The 22,416-nt window shown below is 40.1% G+C and overlaps 1 protein-coding gene across 4 annotated transcripts; it reads left to right on the plus strand.

Moving 5' to 3' along the window:
* Window positions 1-1,062: 1,062 nt before the first annotated feature.
* Window positions 1,063-21,923, plus strand: ZC3H14 (zinc finger CCCH-type containing 14). Of its 4 annotated transcripts, none has more exons than XM_040701034.2 (17): window positions 1,063-1,714; window positions 1,959-2,001; window positions 3,485-3,599; window positions 6,531-6,571; window positions 6,930-7,125; window positions 7,466-7,886; window positions 9,797-9,957; window positions 10,970-11,070; window positions 12,656-12,811; window positions 14,071-14,145; window positions 14,620-14,776; window positions 16,755-16,978; window positions 18,180-18,300; window positions 19,051-19,187; window positions 20,204-20,298; window positions 20,905-21,011; window positions 21,645-21,923. In XM_040701034.2, the coding sequence occupies exons 1-17, from the start codon at window positions 1,658-1,660 to the stop codon at window positions 21,649-21,651; spliced, it is 2,214 nt and encodes a 737-aa protein (XP_040556968.2). In that variant the 5' UTR covers window positions 1,063-1,657; the 3' UTR covers window positions 21,652-21,923. The 4 variants fall into 4 exon arrangements, with proteins under 4 accessions (XP_040556968.2, XP_046797739.1, NP_001012604.2 ...); XM_046941783.1 differs by having other exon boundaries at window positions 18,183-18,300; NM_001012586.3 differs by having other exon boundaries at window positions 1,063-1,186.
* The last annotated feature ends 493 nt before the right edge of the window (window positions 21,924-22,416 follow it).

Raw genomic sequence — 22,416 nt, forward strand, 5'->3', positions numbered from 1 at the left:
ACAGGCAGCGCTGAACTAGAAGCAGTGAGCTTCTGTCATAATTCATAAAAAGATACTTTTTTGGAACAAAATATTTTTCATGAAAAGAAAATTAATTAGTTGATGACATAAATTTAATTCCTCTTAGTGCCCTTCAATATATTTTTTTTTGTTCCAACAATGAAGCAATATAACTTATTTGAAATCTAAACAGAGCTAAATATGTCTCTCAAAGGTCAAAAAGGAACGTTATAATTAAACTAATCTGTTACTCACTCTATCTCACTGTAACACCAGTACACTTTAAGTATGGTCAGGCAAACAGCTCAGATCATTAGCATTAATTAGCGTAGGCCACCTCTGTATTATGTTTGGTTTATATTAGGATCCGTGATGCAGAAAGAGATTAAAACAGCTGTTGCCATTGGATAAAATAAACTCTAAGCATTACTGCTTTTAAAAGACACTTTATATGCTGATCTCTGTGTTCTTTGCTGCCCACTGAACCGGCATCTCCTGCAGGACACAAACGGCATGACTTATTTTCTGTTTGTCTGCCTTCTGTGTCTCCTCTGCGTAGTTCCTGCTCCCCCGGAAAGCAATCCCTCGTAGCAATAACACTAGCAGATGTCAGAAAGACGGAGGTATACTCTTTAACTCAGGATCAGACCCAGAAAGACGCTGGGCCGGGCCCTCCTCCGGGGTGGGAGAAACGTGTTGCACACCAACCCAGCAGGCCACCCCCTGCAGGCTGCGGAGCCCCGGCGCGCGCAGGACAAAGCATTTACGTGGAGCCCGGTAGAAGCCTCCCTCGGGCGTTGGGCGCTGACCGGCTCAGGCCCTGAGGAGGAGACAGCAGTGCTGAGTGAAGGGCGGTCGAATGAGCCCGGCTCCCTCCGTCTGCGTTCTAACGCCCGCTCGACTGCCGGCCGTGACCCACCGCCGCCCCCGACTCGACCCGCTCTCCTCTCCCTGCCGCCGCTCGCCCTCCCCCCGCGCTCGCCCGGCTGCAGCCTGACCCGGACAGCCCAGGCCCGGCGAGGCGGCGCAGAGGGCTCGGCGCGGCCCGGCAGGGGGCGCCGCAGGCGGAGGCCGCGCGTTGCCCGGCGCTGCGCTGCACGGCCCGCGCTGGGACGGGAGCGGGCGGGCCGCGGCGCGGTACGGCGCGGCCATGGAGATCGGCACGGAGATCAGCCGCAAGATCCGGGTGAGAGAGAAGCAGCCGGGTCGCTCCCCGTGTGCCCGCGGCCAGGGCCCGACCCCAGCCCCCGCTCGCGGGGTTAGGCCCCGCCGATGGCTGACGGTCCGGGCTCCCTCCGGCCACCCCTGAAGGCCGGGCCGCCGCGGGCCGGGCAGCGCCGGGTTCCCTTCTCTCGGGGGAAGGAGGCGGCGGGGCGAACCGGGAGATGCGGGAGGCCTTCGGGCCCGGCGTTCCCCGGGGAGGGATGCCAGCAGGGAAGTTAGCGTTGCTTTGGGAAGGGGGCCGGGCCCCGCAGCCCGGCGGGCAGCTGTTGCCTCTTCCTCCCCCGGAGCTGCAGGACGAGGCCTGGGGCACCGCAGGCCCGGAGCCAGAGGCTGCCCGGAGCGGAGCGGACGGCGTTGGTGCCAGCCCCTGCCCCCAGCGGGAGGCGGTTGTCAGTTGCTTCCGCTCGGTGTGGCGTTGGAAGTCCCGGCAGGAATGAATGACCTTCTTAAACCATCCGGGACTTTTGTCTTTGCGCCTTGGGAGCGGAAGGTCTGTGCTTAAGAAGGGGCTGGGACCTGGGGGTTGTCTGCTAGTGCGGCTGGTGGCGGTTCTCGCTGTTGTGCTGGCAGTCGCTCTGTAACAGCACTTAGATGCGAAGAATAGGAAAAGCAGTGTCTTCTGTTAAACCAAAATGTTCATATACGGAGGAAAGCGTCGCTAAGTGAGGCTCGCACTGTTTTGCATTTTAAAGCACGTTGTTCTGTCCCTTCAGTGTTGTTTCATTATTTTCTAGGGTGCTATAAAAGGAAAGTTGCAGGAGCTGGGGGCTTATGTTGGTAAGTTTTACCACTTGTTTAGCAATCAACCTTACATTTGTTGTTCAGTAGGAAACAAGCAGATGGATAACACCGTTCTCTGGAACAGCGTATTTACCGATTGTTAACTGTGTTGCTGCATGCAGCAACCTCAAGCATGAGCTGAGTTACCTCCAGGCTGAATTACTGCTGGGCTAATATGAAAAATAAAAAGGCTTCCTTCGCAAAATGGGTAGTCTAAGTGTAAGGGGAAACAGTATGTAGACATGAATGAATGAAGTAACAAGGGAGGCTGACAGTCTCCCCTTTCAGGGAGATACTGTGGCAAAGGAATTGAAAAAGAAAGAAAGAAACAATGATGTGTCTTTTTAAATATTTAAAGGTTATTTGAAGCACAAGAAGAGAGGTTATATGAAGCAAAATCCTTCCATATGACATCAGTTATCTGTGACCACTCTGAGACACAGTCAGTCTTTTTTAGGGATCTTTCTGACAGCATTTTGAATTTCAGATATTTGTCAGAACTAGGAGAATTCTATCTCACTACTGTGAGTACCAACTTCATCATGGATGCAGGGGGAAGAAGTCATTTTGCTGTGAGACCAAGTGAGGTTGTCTGCTTTAGGAGTATGAAAGGCCATGTCAGAAATACATTTTGCACGTTAGTGCTACGTAGTTTTCCATTTGTGCAACATAGTTTTCTTCTTATCAATGGAGGTCTTATTAAGAGCTACATTGAGCTAATGTTGATGAAATACATGTGATGAGGATATGTTGGATGTATGGAGACAGATGTGGGTAATGCAAAATGACTTTTTCCCCCTGAATCCATGATGAAGTTTGTACTGCCCTTTAGAGTGTGTTTTCTGTTTTTGTTTTCTACAGCACTAAAAGTTGACAGTTAAATACAGTGCTCTGTTGGAAGCAGTCTTACAACTGCCTTGTTATTTGTGCTATTCCTTTGACTACAGTTGAAAAATGGAATTGAGACCATAGTTCAGAGATCCTGTGATTTGCAGGACCGGGCTCCCAGTTTGTAGTTTGACCTTGACTTCGTTTTTGTTCCAGTTTAAAATGGGACATTGTATTTGCAGAATCAATTTATTTTGATACTATGAGCTGGCTTTCTGAACTCAGCCAGTTCCAGGGAACTGTGTCTGGTTGTTTTTTCATTGTTAAGTCTTCGTCACCATCTCAAGTTGTCTTTTTTGTTAAATGATTTTGCTTTTTTTTTAACCAGCCAACAGTGTTTTGCTCTTATTCTGTCCTTTTTCTATTTTAATTACTCACTTATCAGATACTTTGATCTTATCTTCTGCTTATACTCTTGTGAAATTTGCAATCTTTTATTTCTCATTCGTGGCTGAAAGTTGTATTAAACCTCAGATGAAATGGAAGCCTTGTTAATTTGCTAACCTAATAATCTGCCTACAGAGGCCTTGTAGAAAAACGTGGGGTTTATGATTTGTTATACTTTAAAACAACGTGTTTCTCTTTCTATTAGACGAAGAGCTCCCTGATTATATTATGGTTATGGTGGCCAATAAGAAGAGTCAGGAGCAGATGACAGAAGACCTTTCACTTTTCCTTGGAAACAATACTGTCAGGTTTACTGTATGGTATGTTTGTAAGCTAATTGTAACTCTAAGTTTACTCTGCAAATTCCTTCCTATAAATGAAACTTGAGAATGTAAGCATTTATTTATCTTCTCATTATGTGCGTTAATCAAAACTTTTTACTTTGCAGCCCTAATAAATCATTTTTAGTTTGTCAGCAGTTTGATGACTGCAGTGATAAATAAGTTTCAGAGGTAACTGGAGGGCTTATGATCTTTTTTTGCTTATAAAAGCAGTCAGATTTTTGAATGAAGGTGCTCAGGTAAGTGAGCATTGTATCTTGACTTAAAAAGTAATTTGTGCAAAGCCCACTGTGAGCATGGGAGTTTTATATACTGCAATTAATTCTTTAAAAGTAATCATTTTCAAAACAACTTCTTTTATGCTAACAGTGCTTCAGATAGCTGTTGCATGTAGGAATTACAGGACAGATGAGTAGTGAATCTAATTCTGTGTACTGTCTTTGACAGGGCTTAGCACCAAATGTTTAGGTATTCCCACCTCTCAGGCTGTTTATTTATCGCCACGACCCAGCTGTACAAAACAAAAAGAGAGCCCCAGAATTGCTCTGAAGAGGACAAATGAGCAACAGATGAACTGTTTTTTTCCTAAAGTCCTGACAATGGTGAATTAATTTGTTCTGTGCTACATGAGAGCTTTAGATATTACAGAATTTCTTAAGCATTTTCTTTTATGATATTTGGCAGATACTGCATCACTCCAGAGATTTTTTTTCAGGCTTTCAAAGCTGCATATTTTTTAAAGTTAATCTTATGTTCAGGTCTCTAATTCAACATAGTTTTAAGGAAAACTACTTTGATATGTATGTATGAGAGATGTGCTGCCCGTTTCTTTCTTCTTATGTTTATTTCCTTCATAATTTTCATTCTGACTGGATACATTCATTTCCATCACTTCTGTGCGATTAGTCAGAGTTTTGTTTACTTAGTTAGGAACTTCTATGCAGTTAAATAGCAACAATAAATATTTTAGAAGTTGAGTATGTTTTCAAGCCGTAAACATGAACAAAAAGTAAAAATTAGTTCCAGTTATTACAATTCACTGTACTGATTATTTAAACCAATGGATTTCCAGTTGACAGTATTACTTGTAGGGGTATAATTTGAGTTTACTTTCAAAGTTTTCACTTTTTTTTGACATTTGTCAAAAATATAAGGATGGGAAGTGCGATTAACTTTGAACCCTTTTACCCTCTTTTCTTTTTTCTTAAGTTATAGTATTTTTGTGCTTTGTTCCCTCTTATGACCCACCTAAGCAAAATTTTTGGCCTTTATCCTGTCAGTAAGTCATGCAGTAGTTTTTTTCACATTAATATTGGGAATCGATTGGACAACTTAGATTAACATGTTGATGAGTTTAATTTTCTCTGAATCTTGATACATGCTAAAAAACACAGCAATAGGCAACAGAAAACACTTTTTTGGCTTTGTAGGTGAAACTAACTGTATTGAAAACTAATAAAGACAAAGTAAATTTCAACAGAAGAAGGAAATCAAGATTTTTCTTGTCTTTATATTTAGAACTGAATCTCAACTATATGTAGATATTATGTCTCCTGCTGCTTTTCACGATTCCTGTTGAAATTCCATGTTCAGTTGAGTATCTGCACTTGTTAATAAATATAAATCCTATCTCAGAGTGCTTTATTAGATGATGAAGTAGGAGTTGGTTGAAAGAGTGATAGAAAAGATGAAATGTATGCAGAAGACTGTATGAGGACTTGTGGGGAAAGAAGTTATGTAGTGTTGTAGTTAGCTTGCTGTGTTCTATTGGTTTTTGTGTTTTTCTTCTTTCAAAAGCAGCTCAGAATTTTTACTTTCTTAAGCAATGAGTGCCTGGCTCAATGAAATACTCCATGAGGCCTTGCTGCCTTGTTTTTTCTCTGTAACCAGTTCTTCTGGGTGATCTAGTAAAAGTTCCGCCGCAGTGCTGGCAGCTCCTGCTGGTTGGCCAGCACTTTGTACTGTGAACCAGGTGTCATGTCACAGATAGCTGAGGGTCACTGTGAAAACTGATACACAGTGGTCACACCAGCAGAACTCAGCTGACAAGATCTTTAACGGTGTTCTAGTGAAAAGTCTTCCTTATATTAGCATGCAGTTTTGTTTCTCCTGGTTTTCAGTATGGTTTTGCTCTTTGACTCGTTTCTGATACTCAGTCTAAATTATGGAGATGCCCATGATCAGACTGGGATTCTATCTGTGTTATGTACTTAAGTGTTTTATTGTAGTTTTTAATTTTTATTCTCTTTGTAATGCATGTTTGTTTTTAAAGAGCATTATTTTTTTTAGCCTTTTGATTTTCTGTATTGCTTCAGCTTGGTGCCTTTTTCACAGGCAAGCAGCACATTTGGTACCTCGCTGAAATGTTTTTGCTCACCAACATGTCTCGAAGAATATTGTCGGTAAACACAAAGCGTATTGGAAGAGCCCAAGTTATATTAAGTGCTGTGAATTGTATATTTTTTAGGTTTGTATTTAGAATTATTTTTAACTTTGCTGTGTAATTAAAGTTTTGTATGTGAAATAAAATTCTTGTCTGTACTTGAGGCTTCTAACTTAGGTTTTCTGAGTCACTCCTTTTGAAGACATTTAACTCACACTATTGATTGTAGCGGAACAGTAGAGAGTTCTGGCTTAATTGAGTAAGTCAACAAAATGTCTACAGTAAATGATATGGTGAATACCCTACCTGTATGTATCAAGTTTGCTCACAGAAGGCAAGATACTTAAAAACCCAAGTTTTGAGGTTAGACATTGTCAGTCAGTGGAAAGTGAAGCCTTGTGGAAATAAGACCCTAATTATAATGGAGGTAGGACAGCTGATTTCTGAAAGATTATTTTTCTGAATTAAAGTTCTTTTATTTCTCCTTTTTTTGTTTTGTTTCTTCCTCTCTCCCCTTTCTCTTTCAGGCTCCATGGTGTTTTGGATAAGCTGCGATCTGTAACTACTGGTAAGTAAGAAAATGAATTTTGAGTGAAATTGAGTTTATCTTCTCAATGTAGTGTTGCGTGTCTAGTTAGTTTCAAGTAATATTTTTGCTGACTGCTTTATTAGCTTAAATTGCTATGCTTATTTTGGGTCCTTTTAGAAAATGTGATTGTTTTGTTGTTTTTTTTTTAATTCTTTTGAGATAAAGCATTTATTCCCATGCCCAACATTTCTTACTGACATTTTTAGCTGAAAAAAGTTTTAAGATTGATCTATTTTTATATGAGTGATGTCTCGTTTGCAACATGTGCCTAGATAGATTTATTGCAAAATCTATACTGCTCTTCTTGATAAAAAACCAAAGGTTCCTGTCTTTGCAGAGCCATCCGGTACAAAATCTTCAGAACCTAATATCTTTGAGAGCAATCATTCTTCCAGCAAAAGTAGTTCATGTGTGAGCGATGAGAGGAGGCGTGAGGATACCTTGCCACCTCTTGCAGTTTCCAGCACTCGATCTGAAAGAACTGACTCAAGAGTTTCAACCAGTTCACAGGAACAAAGAAACACTGCTTCACGGTAAAGCTGCTAATAGCTTACTGACACAGGTTAAGCCTTTTGGAGTTGTGCGGCTGTGGTAGTTGTTCTGAAGAGTGCAGGTACTTGGAAAGATCAATGTAGTTTTGAAGAGGAAGGCATTTCTATAATTTGTTAAATAAAAAAACATTAAATCAGGAATTGTATTAAATTTCTTTCAGCAATGGATGTGCTTAGATTAACAGAAGTGGTGATTGTTGTGGTAGGTTTGTATAAGAAGTAATACCTTCATGAATCTTCCTATCTGGCTTTGTTTTTAAAGCCAGAATTTTCCAGTAATTTATTTGCAGAGTTAATGTTTGACAATGTCTTGTTTTATCAGGCAGTCTTGTGAAGATGGTTCTGCCTCCCGCTTAATGTCTACAGTCAAGCCTTTGAGGGAATTGTCACCTTCTGAAGCTGTAATTGACATTAAACCTGAACCAGATGATCTAATTGATGAGGACCTAAACTTTGTACAGGAGAATCCTTTGTCACGGAAGAAACCTATTGTAACTGTAACTTACGGTTCTTCTCGACCTACTGCTGAAATCTACCGACCACCAGCTAGCAGGAGTGCAGATGGCAGCTTACAGGTGCACAGATTGCCACAGCAAGGCAACCTACAAGGGAACCGGCAGTTAGATACACAAAGCTGCAGGTCTTTGGAAACAGTCCAGCTGTGCAATCCAGAAGCATTTGGCAGCTTAGCAGAGAGTTACAGACCCACCTCCAAACTCAGTGCCGATAAAGTAGGCAGTGAGGTTAGTATGATCATTGACCATGACTATTGCTATATCTCACGCTTGCTAGGAGCCTGAATTTCTATGTACGCTTTCAGTGAAGTCTTCACCTTGGAAAAATCAGAGGACTAATATTACTGGTATGAGTGGGTTTGAGATTTTGTTCTTTAGGTCCGCTGTTAGGTAGGCGTTGTGGAGTTGAACATCATCACGTCACAGGATACTGTACAGCTGAATTAATTAGCTTGTACATCTTGATGCCATTTTGAGCTGAACTAACGTGTTAGCATATTGCTATGATGAGTGTGATTAATCACAAAGAATCATTGTTATCTGTAGATAAGAGCTTTGGGTTAGCACGGTGTTTTTAAGTGCTGTGCAGATCTATAGTTCTGCAAATCTGTGCTTTTAGGGTAAGATTTATTCGAAACTACACCATGTATATGTTAGGTACACGTTAGTCTCTAAGGCCCAGATATGTTACTTACTTGGATCGTTGTTTTACTGTTTAGAGCCATGGCATTTAAGCACTTTTTGTGATAGGTTTTGTACAAATGCAAACTAAAAGATGGTTGCTACATTACTAGCTTGGGAAGCCAGACTAAGCCAGGCAGAGTTAGTCCTAGCTGACAGTTTTAAGACTATCTATTAAAAGATCTCTGTGAGTGGAATGAAGATTGTTATGGCTGATGTTGTTGTAATAAAGCAGAAATTTTACATTATATTCCATTTCATCTGTGTTTCCCATTTTGTATATAGTTTTCTATCTTTGCTAAAACTTAAATGATTTTTGTAAATGGGGAGTGATTTTTGTTTGAAAATGTAGAAAGCTTTGTAGAGATGTTTGCTGATGTCTTCATTTTTTAAGGTGGAGAAGTGACAGTCAAAATGTAGGGATTTGTATAAGGCTGCACATAAATTGTTGAGAGTTGAGTCTCAACTCTTCTTCGTTGTATGAGGAAAAAAGCTTGACACTTTTCTTCTATTGGTATTTCATTCGTAATCTCCAGAAGAGTGATATTTCAGTAGTGTTAAATAGAACTGTGGGCCTTTGGTGTACTGTGCTGCATCTTTAGACAAGTCCTTGTGGTTTGGAAAATCTTTTATTTAAAAAGTTATTTTATTTAGAAATTGGTTTGTGTTGTTTGTTTTGTTTTTGAATGCATATGTCTTATGTATCAGTGTAGTCCAGGTCCACTCCTGAGGAGGTTTTTTCCTCCTTGGAGGACATGTGGTCAGTCGAAGGGCACAGTGTACAAACCTAGCAGAGCCTCATTTGTGCTCCTGTGCAGTTCAGTGCTGAGTGCTGGCTCCTATAGGAAGTACTGATGTGTATTGCTCCTCCAGTGCTTTTCCACAGGCTAGCATTTAAATGTCACTACCGTGTGCACTGTGGTTGTGGTGAGTGGCTGTCAGAAAAAGCACCCTGTACTTCCTAAGCTCCACCAAACTGACTCTGCAAAGCTGCTAGCATCCTTTGGAACATCCCAGATAGCTAGAACTTAATCTTTGTACTGATTTAAGAATTAGACTTGCTGAATGGGAGAAAGTCATTCTCAGTTATTTCTCTTTTCTCTATAATAATTCTAATGGGTGCACCCTGAAAGGCATTGTGTGTTGTTTTGAAAAACTCTCTTTTTTTCTGTGCCTGTTCAATAAATTGTCTTTTCTTTAGACTTTGTTCTCCTCCTTTTCTAAGTGTTGTTTACTGCCACATTTTTAATGAGATACTTCAGTGTAAATGTATCTGATTTTCATGTTCTCTGTTACTGTCATTTGCTTCTGCGTGGCTTCTTAGTCTTAGGTTTGTGCAATTTGAATGCAAGTTCCCCATCTTCTGGTTGTAAGTAGAATAGCAATATTTCCTTTGCTTGCTTATTAATGTGTGTGTTATGCTGAATGAATTGTTTTGGCTGTTCTGTTTGCTGCAGGAAGAAGGCTCCAGGAAGAGAAGGTTGCCCATTGTAAGCTCAGTAGTCAAAGTTAAAAAGTTCTGTAATGATGGTGAAGAAGAGGAGGAGGAGGAGGACTATGGGCTGCGGACAGGAAGCATCTCCAGCAGCGTGTCTGTACCTGCAAAGCCAGAAAGAAGGTATTTAAGATCACGGTGATTCTCTGCAGGTTCCAGAATAAACTTAATGAACAAAAAAAATTTGAAAGTAGACATTGGTGAAAGCTGTTTGCATTTCTGAAAACGGACAGAAAGAAAATCAGTAAGCCATTTGTACGTTTTGTGCTGTCTCGCACTTTGGTGAGTGAGCTGCCTGTTAATTCCAGCTCTTTTTCCGGAGTGTTTTCGAACCAGTTATCATTGATCAGACAAAGCTAATTCTCTTTTTGACACTGCGCCTGCTGACATCATTTCCATCTCTATTACTTTAGAACAAAAACTAATGGATATATTTTTAATGTGAAATTTGCCTCTTTATGTTGCTCTACGCATTAAGAGTATTTTGGCTTTTCAGGTTTACAACATTACTCCCCACCCCATTCTGTATGAGCGTCAGGTGTTAGCCAAGGTCCATCAGGAGTTTGTGTCTGACTTCTAGCAGTGAGAGAAAAATCATTTAAACTATGGACCAGATAGTTCTGCAGTGCTAGCTTGTATACGATTTGCTTTAAGCTGAACTTATCTTCAGCACCACAGCATGCCTGATGTAAACTTTAATGTTCGAAGAGAAAAGGAAAGCATTTTTTTACAACCAACACAGCTTTGACGGAACCAGTCTTCATCTGGATCTTACTGCCTGAGGCAGCTGCATAATTAGTGCCAATGCACACATAGTAACAGGAATGTGAGGGGCAGAGGTGGGTGGATGGGAATGGCAGAATTTGTGCGTTTCAGAAGCAGCATGGTTTTGCAGCAACTGAAGATGAGAGGTAAAATCATGCCTCTGGACTTCGCTTTTGTGAGCACTTTATGGATCCCCATTCATTCAGAGAGTAGTTTAACGGGTTGAAAAATTAAACAAAGTGAGTTTTTAGGTGATGATTTCTATCTGTATTACATGTAACTTGTTAACGTGTTAAATTACCTGTGTTTAGCGTAAATTTGGTTACTGTTGCAATCCATTTACAATTAATTGTTTTTTTCTCTCGCTTAGACCTTCGCTGCCACCTTCTAAACAGGCCAATAAGAATTTAATACTGAAAGCAATCTCTGAAGCACAGGAATCAGTTACAAAAACAACAAATTATTCTGCAGGTAAGTAGCATTATTTTATGTTTATGCTGAGCTATAGTATTTCCAAGCCCTGTTCTATGTATCCAGTCAGAACATAGCACTTAGAGATAGAACAGTGTTGAGTGGTGGATGTCAGTGATACATATGGGATTTTCCATGTCTTGTGTACGTTACAGTAACAGTCTTCAGTGATGAATTATGGAAGTGTACACAAGGGAAGAAAGAGGTATTTAAAATACAGTAGTCAACACAGTAAGCCTGTAAAGCGTGTAGAGGCAAAACCATAGAATCAGAGAATGGCTTGAATTAGAGGAGGCCTTGCAAAAACATCTGTTTCCAACCCACCTTCCATGGGCAGAGTTGCCACCCGCCAGATCAGGCTGCCCAGGGTGCCATCCAACCTGCATCTGAATGCCTCCAGGTTTGGGGTATCCACAGCTTCTCTGAGCAACCTGTTTCAGCCTCTCTGAGTCACCACACTGAGTGAAAAATTTCTGCTTAACATCTAGTCAAAGTCTGTTTTTCAGTTTGAAGCCATCCCCCCTTGTCCTATCACTATCAGACCACGTAAAATGCCAGTCTCCCTGCTGTTTATAGGCTCCCCTCAAGTACTGGAAGGCTGTAATGAGTGCTCCCTGGAACCTTCTCTTTTACAAAATGAAAGTACCAGAAGTTTTTTTTAAGTGTTAACAGTTGTCAAGGAGGAAGTACTCAGTATTAGGCATATTGTTGGAGCTAATTGTTTGCTCCTGTGTCTCTTTCTGCACTCTGCTCTTTCCTTTTGAGAGGAGAAGAAAACCAAACAGCAAAAAAATCAGAATATACTGGATGTAGGTAATCAAGGTGCAGAAGTACAAGGAACATACTGTTTGGTATATAAACTTATGTTCTCTGCAAGCAGTGAGGTTGGAACTTTAGTTCTGTGGTTTTAAATACTGAGATGCTCTTGGTACAGCAACTCAGGCAGTTGCCTGTGTGTTGGCATTCAGTTTTCCTAGCTAGGAAAGACTGACTGATGAAGGGCAAATCTAGCTGTTGCCTGTGTGCTGTCATTCTATTGCATGTTAATAAATCCAGTGCTGTTAGCATGTAGCATTGCATGTTTGCAGGCAAGGAGCATTCACTAAGCTGCCTGAACCATTACTTTTATGCTACCTGGAACAAGACTGAGGGCTATCCAAAATTTCTTGCCTGCTCTTTTGCAGAACCTGTAAACTAACTGTAAGAATCACATATCTTCCTTCTACGTTAATATATTTACAGAATGGTCAGTGGGAACCTGTTTCTTGCTTTCTAGTAGTTACTAGTATTTTCAGTGTTGTGTGGGTGCTGATAACTTGATCAAAAGGCATGAGATATGTTTGACTCCTTTGTTAGAAGGTTTTTCCTTACAACTAGATTTCTGTGATACAACTCATTGAGAGTACTGCGCACATCCATGAGTGTGCTTTCTCACTGAGAATCATACAAGTAGCCAAAGAACCTTTTTATTTAAACAGATGGTTGAGATTTGTGTGTGTAAGTTCTTAAAGTTATTTTAGCTCCATATGTAATAGTAGTGCTTGGATTAGATTGAAATGATTTACCGTTGTTTCTGCATTTGAAGTTCCACAGAAACAGACTGTTCCAGTTGCACCGAGAACTCGAATTAGCCCAGAAGAATCTCACTTAGAAGTAATCCATCTGCAAAGCAGACTCCCTGCTCTGTGTTCTCAGCTTCAAGTAGAAGAGCCAAAGGAGCAGGCAGTTGAAGGAATTCAAGGTCACCTCATAATATTCTTTAATAATTTATTCCAGAGAATGTCATTTTGCAGCAGGCTGAGCAGAGAAAAAAGGTGTTTAATTTTTAAGTCATCCTCAAGAGTTGCATGTGGAAATGACCTGAAAACCAAGAAGCTCTTTGAAGCATTGCTGCAGAGTAAAACCATACACCGATAACCTCAGATGAGTCAATCAAAGGATGATAACAGCATTCTGGCCTATCATGGAAGAATGATTTTGCATAAACAAATGCAATAAGTGAATTTATCCATGTATATTTGGGTGAATTCTTTGCATTTTTTTCCTTGATATCTTGTAGGAGTAGTGCTATCATAAAGCTTATGTGAGAGTTAAGATAACGTATGTTTGGAACAATTTTGTAGCACATTAAAAGATTCTTTCCAATGTGTTTTAATCATACAAAGAATTTTGAAGTTTTACTTCATTGCGTCAGTGTTGGATATCAGAGTAGTTGTAGCTACGAACAGTAAGCTTTACTTTTGCTTCTGTTAGGAAACTCTTTAAGGGAAAATGGTATAGTGTCTGATGGTAATCAGACTGTTTTTTCTGCATGAAAGAATATATGTGTTACAGGGAAGTACAGAAGTAATGTGATAGAATATCAGTTTACTTTTACTTACTCAGATTGCTGAGCAAAATTTGATTTAAGGTCTTTGTTACTTCAGCTCATTGTCATTGTTAAGGATTGGTAAACATTCCTTATGGAAAGAAAAGGATTCCAACAAAATAGCTGGAACTGTGTCTGTAAAATACGTAAGAAAAACATTTCTCAGTTTCTGAATTGATGTACAGAAAATATTTATGTTAAATTATGGTTCTTTTCCAACTGAAATGGAAATGACATCTTACTTAAGAAACAGAAAGCAAAATAGTTTTTTTCAAGCTGTCAGTCAAATATAGAACGTTGCTATTTGTTTCACCTCTTTTTAAGAAGAACATAGTCTGTTGTAGTTAGCTGCTGTCATGGGTGTGCATGTTCTCTGAATAGACATCACCTCCAGAGAGCTGTGCTGTCTGGCTGGAGAAGACTTGTTTCTGAAACAATGCAGAAAGGGGTTCTTAATGAGAAAGGACTTCACTGTTCAAGTTGTGGAGGGAGTTATGATCTATGAGAGTATGCTTCAGTTTTACACTTTCATTTTTAAAGCTTCATTTAAAGTTTCATGCATTAGTCTATAATTGCATTGTGACATAAATTGCACTCCTGATTTTTGGGTTTTTTTTGTTTGTTTGTTTTAGGAGCAGAACAAAAGGAGCTTTCTTCTCGGCTGCAGGTAGATCCTGTCATTGAGGATACTTTGCAAGTAACTCAAGGTTAAGTCTCATGATCTTTTATTCCTTATGAAAAACTGCTCATTCTCAAATTAAATGCTACTGGTAGCGAATACTAAAAGAAGACTTCCTTTCCAGTCTTTTTATATTGATTTCTAGTATTTCCTACTTTCTACATGTTTCAGGAGAAAAACTTGCATCAGTCATGTTCAGAGCCTGAGAGATTTTGTGTGTGTGTTTCCTTCAGTACTGTTTCATTACAACATTGTTATATTGCAGTGCAAGGTTTTCTGTGCAAGCCTAATATCATCTGTGGTTCCCATAGATCTGTGTTTGTGGAAAAAGCAAAAGTAAAAATGTTTTCTGTAAGCTACTAGTAAGAATTTAGAACAAAAGAAATGTAGTTCATTGGCCATATAATTGGATTTTTATTAGATATGATGTAAGTTGGTGCAATTACATGATTGTTTTTGTGATTTTTTTTTTTTTTTTAATGTAATTTTTCTCCCGAATCAGATTACTACGATGGAGAATCGATGGTCCATACCGATACGAGGTCATTCATCCTGAAGAAGCCCAAACTGTCTGAGGAAATAGCAGCACAGAATCAGCAACTGGGAAAGAGGGCCACAGAGGCAATGCGAGTACTCTCGGGACGTCTAATACAGACACGGTAAGAAGTTATTTCGTATAAAGTCAGGATGTTTGTGAATTAAATGGATTCGTTGAGCTGTTCTGTTGGTTTGTACGTCCAGCCAAGATCTGTGTAATGGTGGAAAAATGAACTGATGTTGAATGTTGCTGTGGGGCAGAAGGCAGAACCTGTTTCACCTTCTTTTGTGTTTCTTATGAAATGCCTTTGTCATGGTTTTATGATTTTTGGTTATCGGTATTCCACATCACAACATCATGCAGTGCACTGGGAGTTAAAGAGCAAATGCTCTAGTTCCGGGTACTTCTCTGGAAGAGAAGAAGTACGTTTCCCAGAAGACTGTTCGAGTACTGTTATCATTCCTGCTCAGGGGAACAGATACAAGGCCTGTAGGTCACCTCACCTGGGGTTTCTTTTCATCTCATCATGCTCATTTTTGGATCATCCCGCTGCTGCTCCTGACTGCATGCAAGGCTTCAGTATTAGTGTAAGGCCTTTAGCTCTTGGGCAGCACTAAGAAGGATTGGGATTCCTTGCTCCCCATTGTGAAGTTGATTCGTCAACTAGAGAGTCAGGGAGTGATTAGCAAAACTCACTCACCTTTTAACAGCCCCATATGGCCAGTGTGTAAACTGTCGACAGCCTTTTAATACAATATTGAGTAAGAACAACCTTGCTTGAGCTGTCAGTGTTGGAAAGAAAACAGCACATTCTAATGTAACTCAGTACCACAAGCCAACAGTCACACCGTGTGTGGACCGAGTGATTTAAGGCACCAGGAGTTTAAATTCCTCATCAGTTGCAAATTATTTGTTGTGGATGCTGGGTTTTTTTTTTTTTTTTCATTTATCCAAAGCAATGACCAGTGTACAATGATTTTTCTGTTTCATTAAAGGACTTGGTATTCCTGCTAACAATTAGTTTTATCTGTATGTGTCTGCATCTTACCTGTTAAGTGAAAACCGCTCATAATTACATGATGTACTTCATCAGTGTGGGCTGCTGTGCTCTCTCATTGTGTTTGGGAAAATTAGGTTTCATTTCTGTGGTTGGCATTAACAGCACGTGGTAATTAAGACCAAAACCAACAGTGAACAAGCAAACCACAAAGGAAAATCTCTCAGAGTGGTTGACACAATTCACAGTTGACAGCTGTGATGTTGTGCTACAGGAGAGAGGCAGTAAACAGACTGTTTCTGACTACTTCAACTTAAGAGTTCTGACTAATCATGCTGTTAGCACTGTTTTTCTCTCTTTTTTTAGAGACATTCTGCACTGTAGTTGCTTTTAACCCAATTTCATAGAGAAACAAAGTTTATACCGTCGCTTATTGTCAAAGACAAGAGCTCCATATTGAGTTACCAAATATGTACAGTCATGTTGGCTTAGGTAATCACTCAGATGAAATGGATGGGACAGTGGAAGAGTGGAGAAAACACGTATGCAGCTCCTGGTTTTATATTCTTTTATCCCCTTTGAATACTGCCATTTACAGGATCCAAGGCTCGACTGATCTTCTGATAAAACTGAGCATTAAAGTTCTTAGTGCAAAAAACTTTTACTTAATTGTCTCATGATGTGCTATCCAGTCGTTTTGAGGAGATAATTTGTGCGTTAAACGGTTTGTGATTACAAGAATGTTATTTACCTTCACTTTATTCATCCCAAAACAAAATTCCCTGAAACAATAATCACTTTCCTGTGTCTGTGTTTGTTAGTGGCTTTCAAATCTCTATGTTTCGCAGAATGCAGCAAACTTAAGTGTACCCATCAGTTCTCTGCTGGATGCTGCTGTAAGCTATGTTACTTACTGGTGTTCAAGAGATGCCAGAAGGCAAACAGTTACAAGTAATTGAAGTTAATTATTGTTAGTCGTAAAAAAAAGTTTGATGCTGTGTCACTCTCTGGCTTGTAACACTACTTGTTCTAAGGCAGCTCACATTTTGACTTGAGAGACTTGACTAAGAATCTATTTTTACTACATTTCTTTGTTTTATAGAGACCAGATCGCACAGCCAGAGAAACCTGCTAGTCCCAAGTTCATCGTGACACTGGATGGTGTGCCCAGTCCCCCGGGATACCTTTCAGATCAAGAAGAGGAAGATATGTATATAACTGAAGGATTAAAGCCAATTCCCCAAAACATATGTGCAGGCAAAGGATTAAAAGGCCTTCGAGCACAGCAGATGCAGATTGTAACCCGGCAGCTAGACAGTTCTGATGGTAATTACTCTTTCCAACAGGATCTAATAATATTGTGGTGGTTTGATTGCAGGTAGAACTCCTGGACGTTATCATTCTCAACAAATCAAAGTGATGGTATTTATCTTTCCCATGAGAACATCCTTGAAGCAAATGAAAGGTGGTAGTTCAGTGGGTTTGTACATTTAGAGGCCTTTATCTTGATAAAGGAGAGCAATACCACTCTTAAGTAATTATCTATACAGCTCAGTACTGGTGATTATTTTTTTTTTTTTTTTTCATTTGAAAATGTAGTTTGTCTTCATTACCAGAAATCTGCACTTCTGGTTGATTAGACAGATTTTGTGCTGAATGCTTTCCCATGTCTCCAGCAAATGCATCAGTTGGTATTAACCTTAATGTTTCTGTCTAGATTTGTGATACCAAAAGGTGCATTGAGTATGAGGTATTGGTTGAGTTCAGTTGCTGGAATATATTTTGAATAATGTGGGAAATTGTATGCTGAAGCCTAAGTTTAAATTGTTTCTGTTTTGAAAGAATGATGAAAAATAGAAAGGCTGTTGTTTTGTCATCGATCTGCTGAGTGCTTAAAGTTAACACAATGTTAGATAACCATTAGACTACTGTGTCCAGTTCTGGGCTCCCGAGTTCAAAAAAGACAGGGATCTCCTAGAAGGAGTTCAGCAGACAGCAACAAAGATGATTATGGGCCTGGAACATCTCCTGTATGAGGGAAGCTGAGTAACCTGGGTCTGTTCAGCCTGGAGAGAAGACTGGGGGGGGGGGATCTGATAAATGCTTTTTAATATCTAATGAGAGGTGGGAGGCAAATGGATGAGGCCAGGCTCTTCTCATTGGTGTGTAGCGATAGGACAAAGAGTAATGGCTGAAAACTTGAACATAGGAAGTACCATACTAACGTGGAAGAACTTCTATATGGTAAGGGTGATGGAGCACTGGAACATCTCTGGATCTCTTCTCTGGAGATATTCAGGACCTGTCTGGACACCTACCTGTGCAACCTATTGTAGGGCACCTGCTTTAGCAGGGGGTTTGGACTCGATGAACTCTTGAGGTCCCTTCCAACCCCTGCAATTCTGTGGTTTCATTGGTACCCTTCTACTAGTACAGTGAAAGACATATTAGAGTACCACCCTTACAAATGTATGCTTTTACCAGCATTTTGTTTTCAGTTTGTCCGTTTGTTTGTTTTCCTTCCTAGTGGAAATGGAACAGTTGAATGTGCTACAGAAACAGGAGAAGGTGCTTGAGCGCTGCAAGTACTGGCCTGCTTGCAAAAACGGAGATGAATGTGTGTACCATCACCCCACACAACCTTGCAAGTGAGTAGTACAAAGCTCACCCACTTGGAGTCTTACCATTATTTTTACTTCAGTGCTCCAGATTTCCCTTCTGTGGTGGTAATTATCCCAAGGCAGCATAAATCTATTGTGGTAGTGATGGAACTAAGCAGTGGGATATCACAGTCTTTTGTGGTAGGTACCGTTATATGGTGCTGCTGTAATTTTTGATTTGAAAGTAGAGGCAAACTTGTGAATATGCACTAAGCGTTTGACTTCTTTTTCACAGGCAGCAACAGTCTAGAGGAAATGTTTCTGTTTTGAGACAAATGTTGGGTGGCTTCCTTTACTCAGATATTTGAGTTTTTCTTTTTAAATCCCACACACCTAAATTCAGAGTAGCATTTCCTCTACACAAACCGTATTATTTTGGGAGCTCTGTGCCCTCTCCCCATGCAAACGTCTGAATTCATGGTGCCTTTGCTGCTTGGCCCTACACACTAAGAATGATGTTTGGGCTTGCAACAAGCAGCTTGCAATGGAACTGCACTGAGTGTGGAGTAGTTCCCTTGTCTACTGCATATGAAAATTGTATATGGAGGAAATGAATGCAGATGAGTTGTGTATAGCTGGTACACTGTGTCTGCATGCCTGGCTTTGGAAATAATGAACATACATGTGCAGACCCTGCTGCACTTCTGGGTGCTATGTGATAGTTTGGCTTACATGTGCAACAACTGCTTGAGGATTTTGCTCAGATATGAGCTTACATCTTAATTTCTTTTTATTCAGAGTTTTTCCCAACTGCAAGTTTGCTGATAAATGCTTGTTCATCCATCCAAACTGTAAATATGATGCAAAATGCACTAAGCCAGACTGCCCTTACACTCACGCCAGTCGACGAAACCCCCTTCCGTCTCCTAAACCAGGTGAGCTCCTTCTGTTTTCTGAGCCTTTAAACGAAGGGAAGGTAGTGTAGTAGGAGCAGAAAATGTAGTTGGTGGAAAAAATATATATATTTTTGCTTGATATGACTTAATTTTCTTTGATGTGTTAATGTTAGTTAATAATAATTCAGTATTATGACAAAACCCGTGTTTGCTATAAAAAAAAAGATATCCCAGAATGCTGTTACTGATGAGTCTGTATGAAATCTCACCCTCTGTGCAAGGCCAGAGTTGTACCTTGCACTAGCAGCTCCTTCTGCTGGAGGAGTTAGCCAGCATTGCACTCCTCATATTTGTTCTCAATTGATTCACGTTACAAAGAGCTTATGATGCAAATTGAAAAGAGAAGGGATGAAATATGTGAGCCTTTTTTTTGGTAGGAATTTGCTTTTTGTAGTGAAAAGATGACTTGCAGGGAATGAGGTTACCCTATGAAAGTGATTGCTGTACTTGAAGCGTCAGTTGGTATTGCTAAGCCTAAGTTGGTATTCCTTGAGCAGTGCTAAGGCCATGAACTTTGGGAAGTGTCTTAGCCCTCATTCATAGTAGGATGGAGCTTTGTCACTTTACCAGCAGACAAAGTACAATGTGCCCATCTCCTCTATCATTTCCAGCAGCTCCAGTGTGTTCCTGGAGAGTGCACTGCCTGTGCTTTTCATTTCTATTGACTTACACTCTGATGGGCTTTCTGCTGCCTAAATGCAGAACATGAAGTTTTCTGCCTACAAGGATCACTGCTAAATTTGTTGGAAGCGTTACCATGACACTTCTGCTGTGAAATGGTGGAGGACTGAGGCTAGTGGTTACCTGATAGTCTTGTACCACAGGCTGAGATCCACTTACTTAGCACATTGTGATGGGGTTTCCTGTATTTCTTGCAGAACTTTGGTATATTATAAAATGTAATTTCTTGTGAAAGGGTTGATATATTTTTGTGGAATTACATTTAAAAAGGCAGTTTGTTCTGATCGATGTCATCTTCCTGTTCTTTTTATTAGTACCACTGCCCACACAGTCTGTATCCTCCAGCAGCCCGCTCTGCAAGTTTTTTCCTGCTTGTAAGAAAATGGAATGTCCATTTTACCACCCAAAAGTAAGAACTGTCTCCTGTGTCTTTGCTTCTTTTCCACCAAGTACTTGAAATGTCATTAACATTTCCTAATTTTTGCTTTCAGTTTTCACATTTTAACTTTAGCTCAGGAACAGAACGTACAGTGACTTAAAAGAAAATCTCAAAGTGATGTATTTCAGATTCCTGAGTTCTCCTTTGGCTGTGCTGCAGCAAACAAAAACTTCAACAGCTGACCAATTAGCAGAGTACCTCAGAGTAACTTATATTAGAAGATTTTATAACTGAAGTGCTTTTGTGTTTGAGAATTGTGCCTGTATGTAGTTTCACACCAGGAAGTTTAGTGCTTTTCCAAGCTGTAACGATGCTGAAACACACTCTTTAAGTGAATGAGCTCCCACCTGTCAGTTCAGTGCTGGTTTTGGAGCATTTAACTCACAGTTTATATTATAAAAAAGGATGCCCTTCTGCTCTGGGTTGAACTGACAGCACTTGTCTATGAGACCATTAGTTGAATGATCTGAGAGATTGTACGGTAATACAGATTTGCATGCAACTCTTAAGGTTAGCTTGTCTGGGAGTTAGAAAGCCAACTTTAAGTGGCCTGTTCTAAAATGCTTTCATTTTTAGCATTGTAGGTTTAACACCCAGTGCACAAGGCCAGACTGCACATTTTACCATCCAACTATTGCTGTCCCTCCACGCCATGCCTTGAAATGGACTCGAACTCAAACCAGGTGATTTTCTAGGTTGTTTTTTTTTTTTTTTTCCTTGATAATTGTACTGAAGTCACAAATGTAATTTTAGTCATATGAGGAGTGAAGTGTCTTTGATGAACAGCCAAGGTTATTTGGAGAAAGACAGCTGTTAGGTGTCTTTCTTGAAGAGAACTCTGTACTGGCTGGTTGCAGTGCCATAAACATTCGCTGATGTGGTGGAATGCTATAATGCAAGTGCCCTACAGTTAGAATGTGGAAGAGCTGCTGAAATCCTGGCCTAGATGTGTTGGATTTTCAGCCTTATTTAACTCAAAGTTGGTAAACACAACATCAGTTGTTCTTTACCACTCTCTATTTTCTTACCAAGCAGTCTTTTCCACAAAATGTTCAGGTACTTCTTTTGAGTGTTTGTGAAGTGGGGGCAGTTCTCTGTTCAGGCCAGGAGATTGTGTGGCAGAGCAGCTCCAGCTGCCCCAAAGCTCAGTCATTGGCCTATCTGAAAGATACTCAAATTGCCTGAGCATTTTATTCCATCTAATCTCATTAAAAACAAACAAACAAACAAACCTCTCAGTTGCTACAAAGGTAGGAAATCATCTTTACAAAAGGGTAGGAGTTTTACTTACATGGATTGTTTCTCTTTCCCCTCAGTGAATGACGGTGATACAAATGGGGACTGAACTTTGCTTCCTTTGGACAGTAGCGGAAAGGACAGTTAACCGCCGGGGCACGGGATGTAGGAGAATTCATGCATTTTGAACTTTTAATATACGTTGTTTTCATAAAACAAAGTTGATTGCATACTTGAAATGTCTCTAATTTTCCAAGTTTGTAAGCTTGAGCAATTTTACATTTTTTTTTTTACACGGTAAGATGATGTCTGTGTAATAAAAGTTTACTTTAAATTCCATTAAAAACTTTCAAAGCACATTTTGTGTTCTCTTTGAGTAATGTAGTCTGTCATTATTAGGAAGTTTATTCCTGTATTAAGTTTATGCCAGGACTTTTTTCCCTTTCAGCAGGTGTTTGGTGTGATGTGTAGTGTTGTCCAAGCAAACCGTGATTGAGCCCTTCACCTCTTCCCTGGGAAGGAGAAGTTAATGGTTTGTTGCATTTCTTTGCCATGTATTCATCATACCGTGGCTGCTTTCTCAAAGAGCAGCGTACGAGGGCACAAAAACACTTCATAAACAAGAAGGATTAAGCAGTAATGTGATGTTGTGCTCTATTCAAAAATCTTATGAAATAATTAAACACCGCTTCTCTTGAAAGAAAATGGTTTCAGATATCATCCTTTGTAAGGGGAAGAGAGAACGTGTCTCTCTCAGTCTGATGCTGAAGAATCTGTTTTTCTGGCAGCACACCCAAATCCTGGATGTGCTGTCATTAACTCCTGTGGGAAGGCTTCCAGTGAAGATTCCCA

Source organism: Gallus gallus, chromosome 5 (genome assembly GCF_016699485.2).
Source record: "Gallus gallus isolate bGalGal1 chromosome 5, bGalGal1.mat.broiler.GRCg7b, whole genome shotgun sequence".
Classification (NCBI taxonomy): domain Eukaryota; kingdom Metazoa; phylum Chordata; class Aves; order Galliformes; family Phasianidae; genus Gallus; species Gallus gallus.

What these genes read in the sequence shown, in the direction of transcription:
- ZC3H14 (XM_040701034.2), top strand. Translation starts at nt 1,658, where the DNA reads ATGAATGACCTTCTTAAACCATCCGGGACTTTTGTCTTTGCGCCTTGG. An exon ending in ACTGTCAGGTTTACTGTATG is followed by an intron (nt 3,600 to 6,530) that starts GTATGTTTGTAA and finishes TTTCTCTTTCAG; the next exon opens with GCTCCATGGTGTTTTGGATA. An exon ending in GCAGCTAGACAGTTCTGATG is followed by an intron (nt 16,979 to 18,179) that starts GTAATTACTCTT and finishes TTTCCTTCCTAG; the next exon opens with TGGAAATGGAACAGTTGAAT.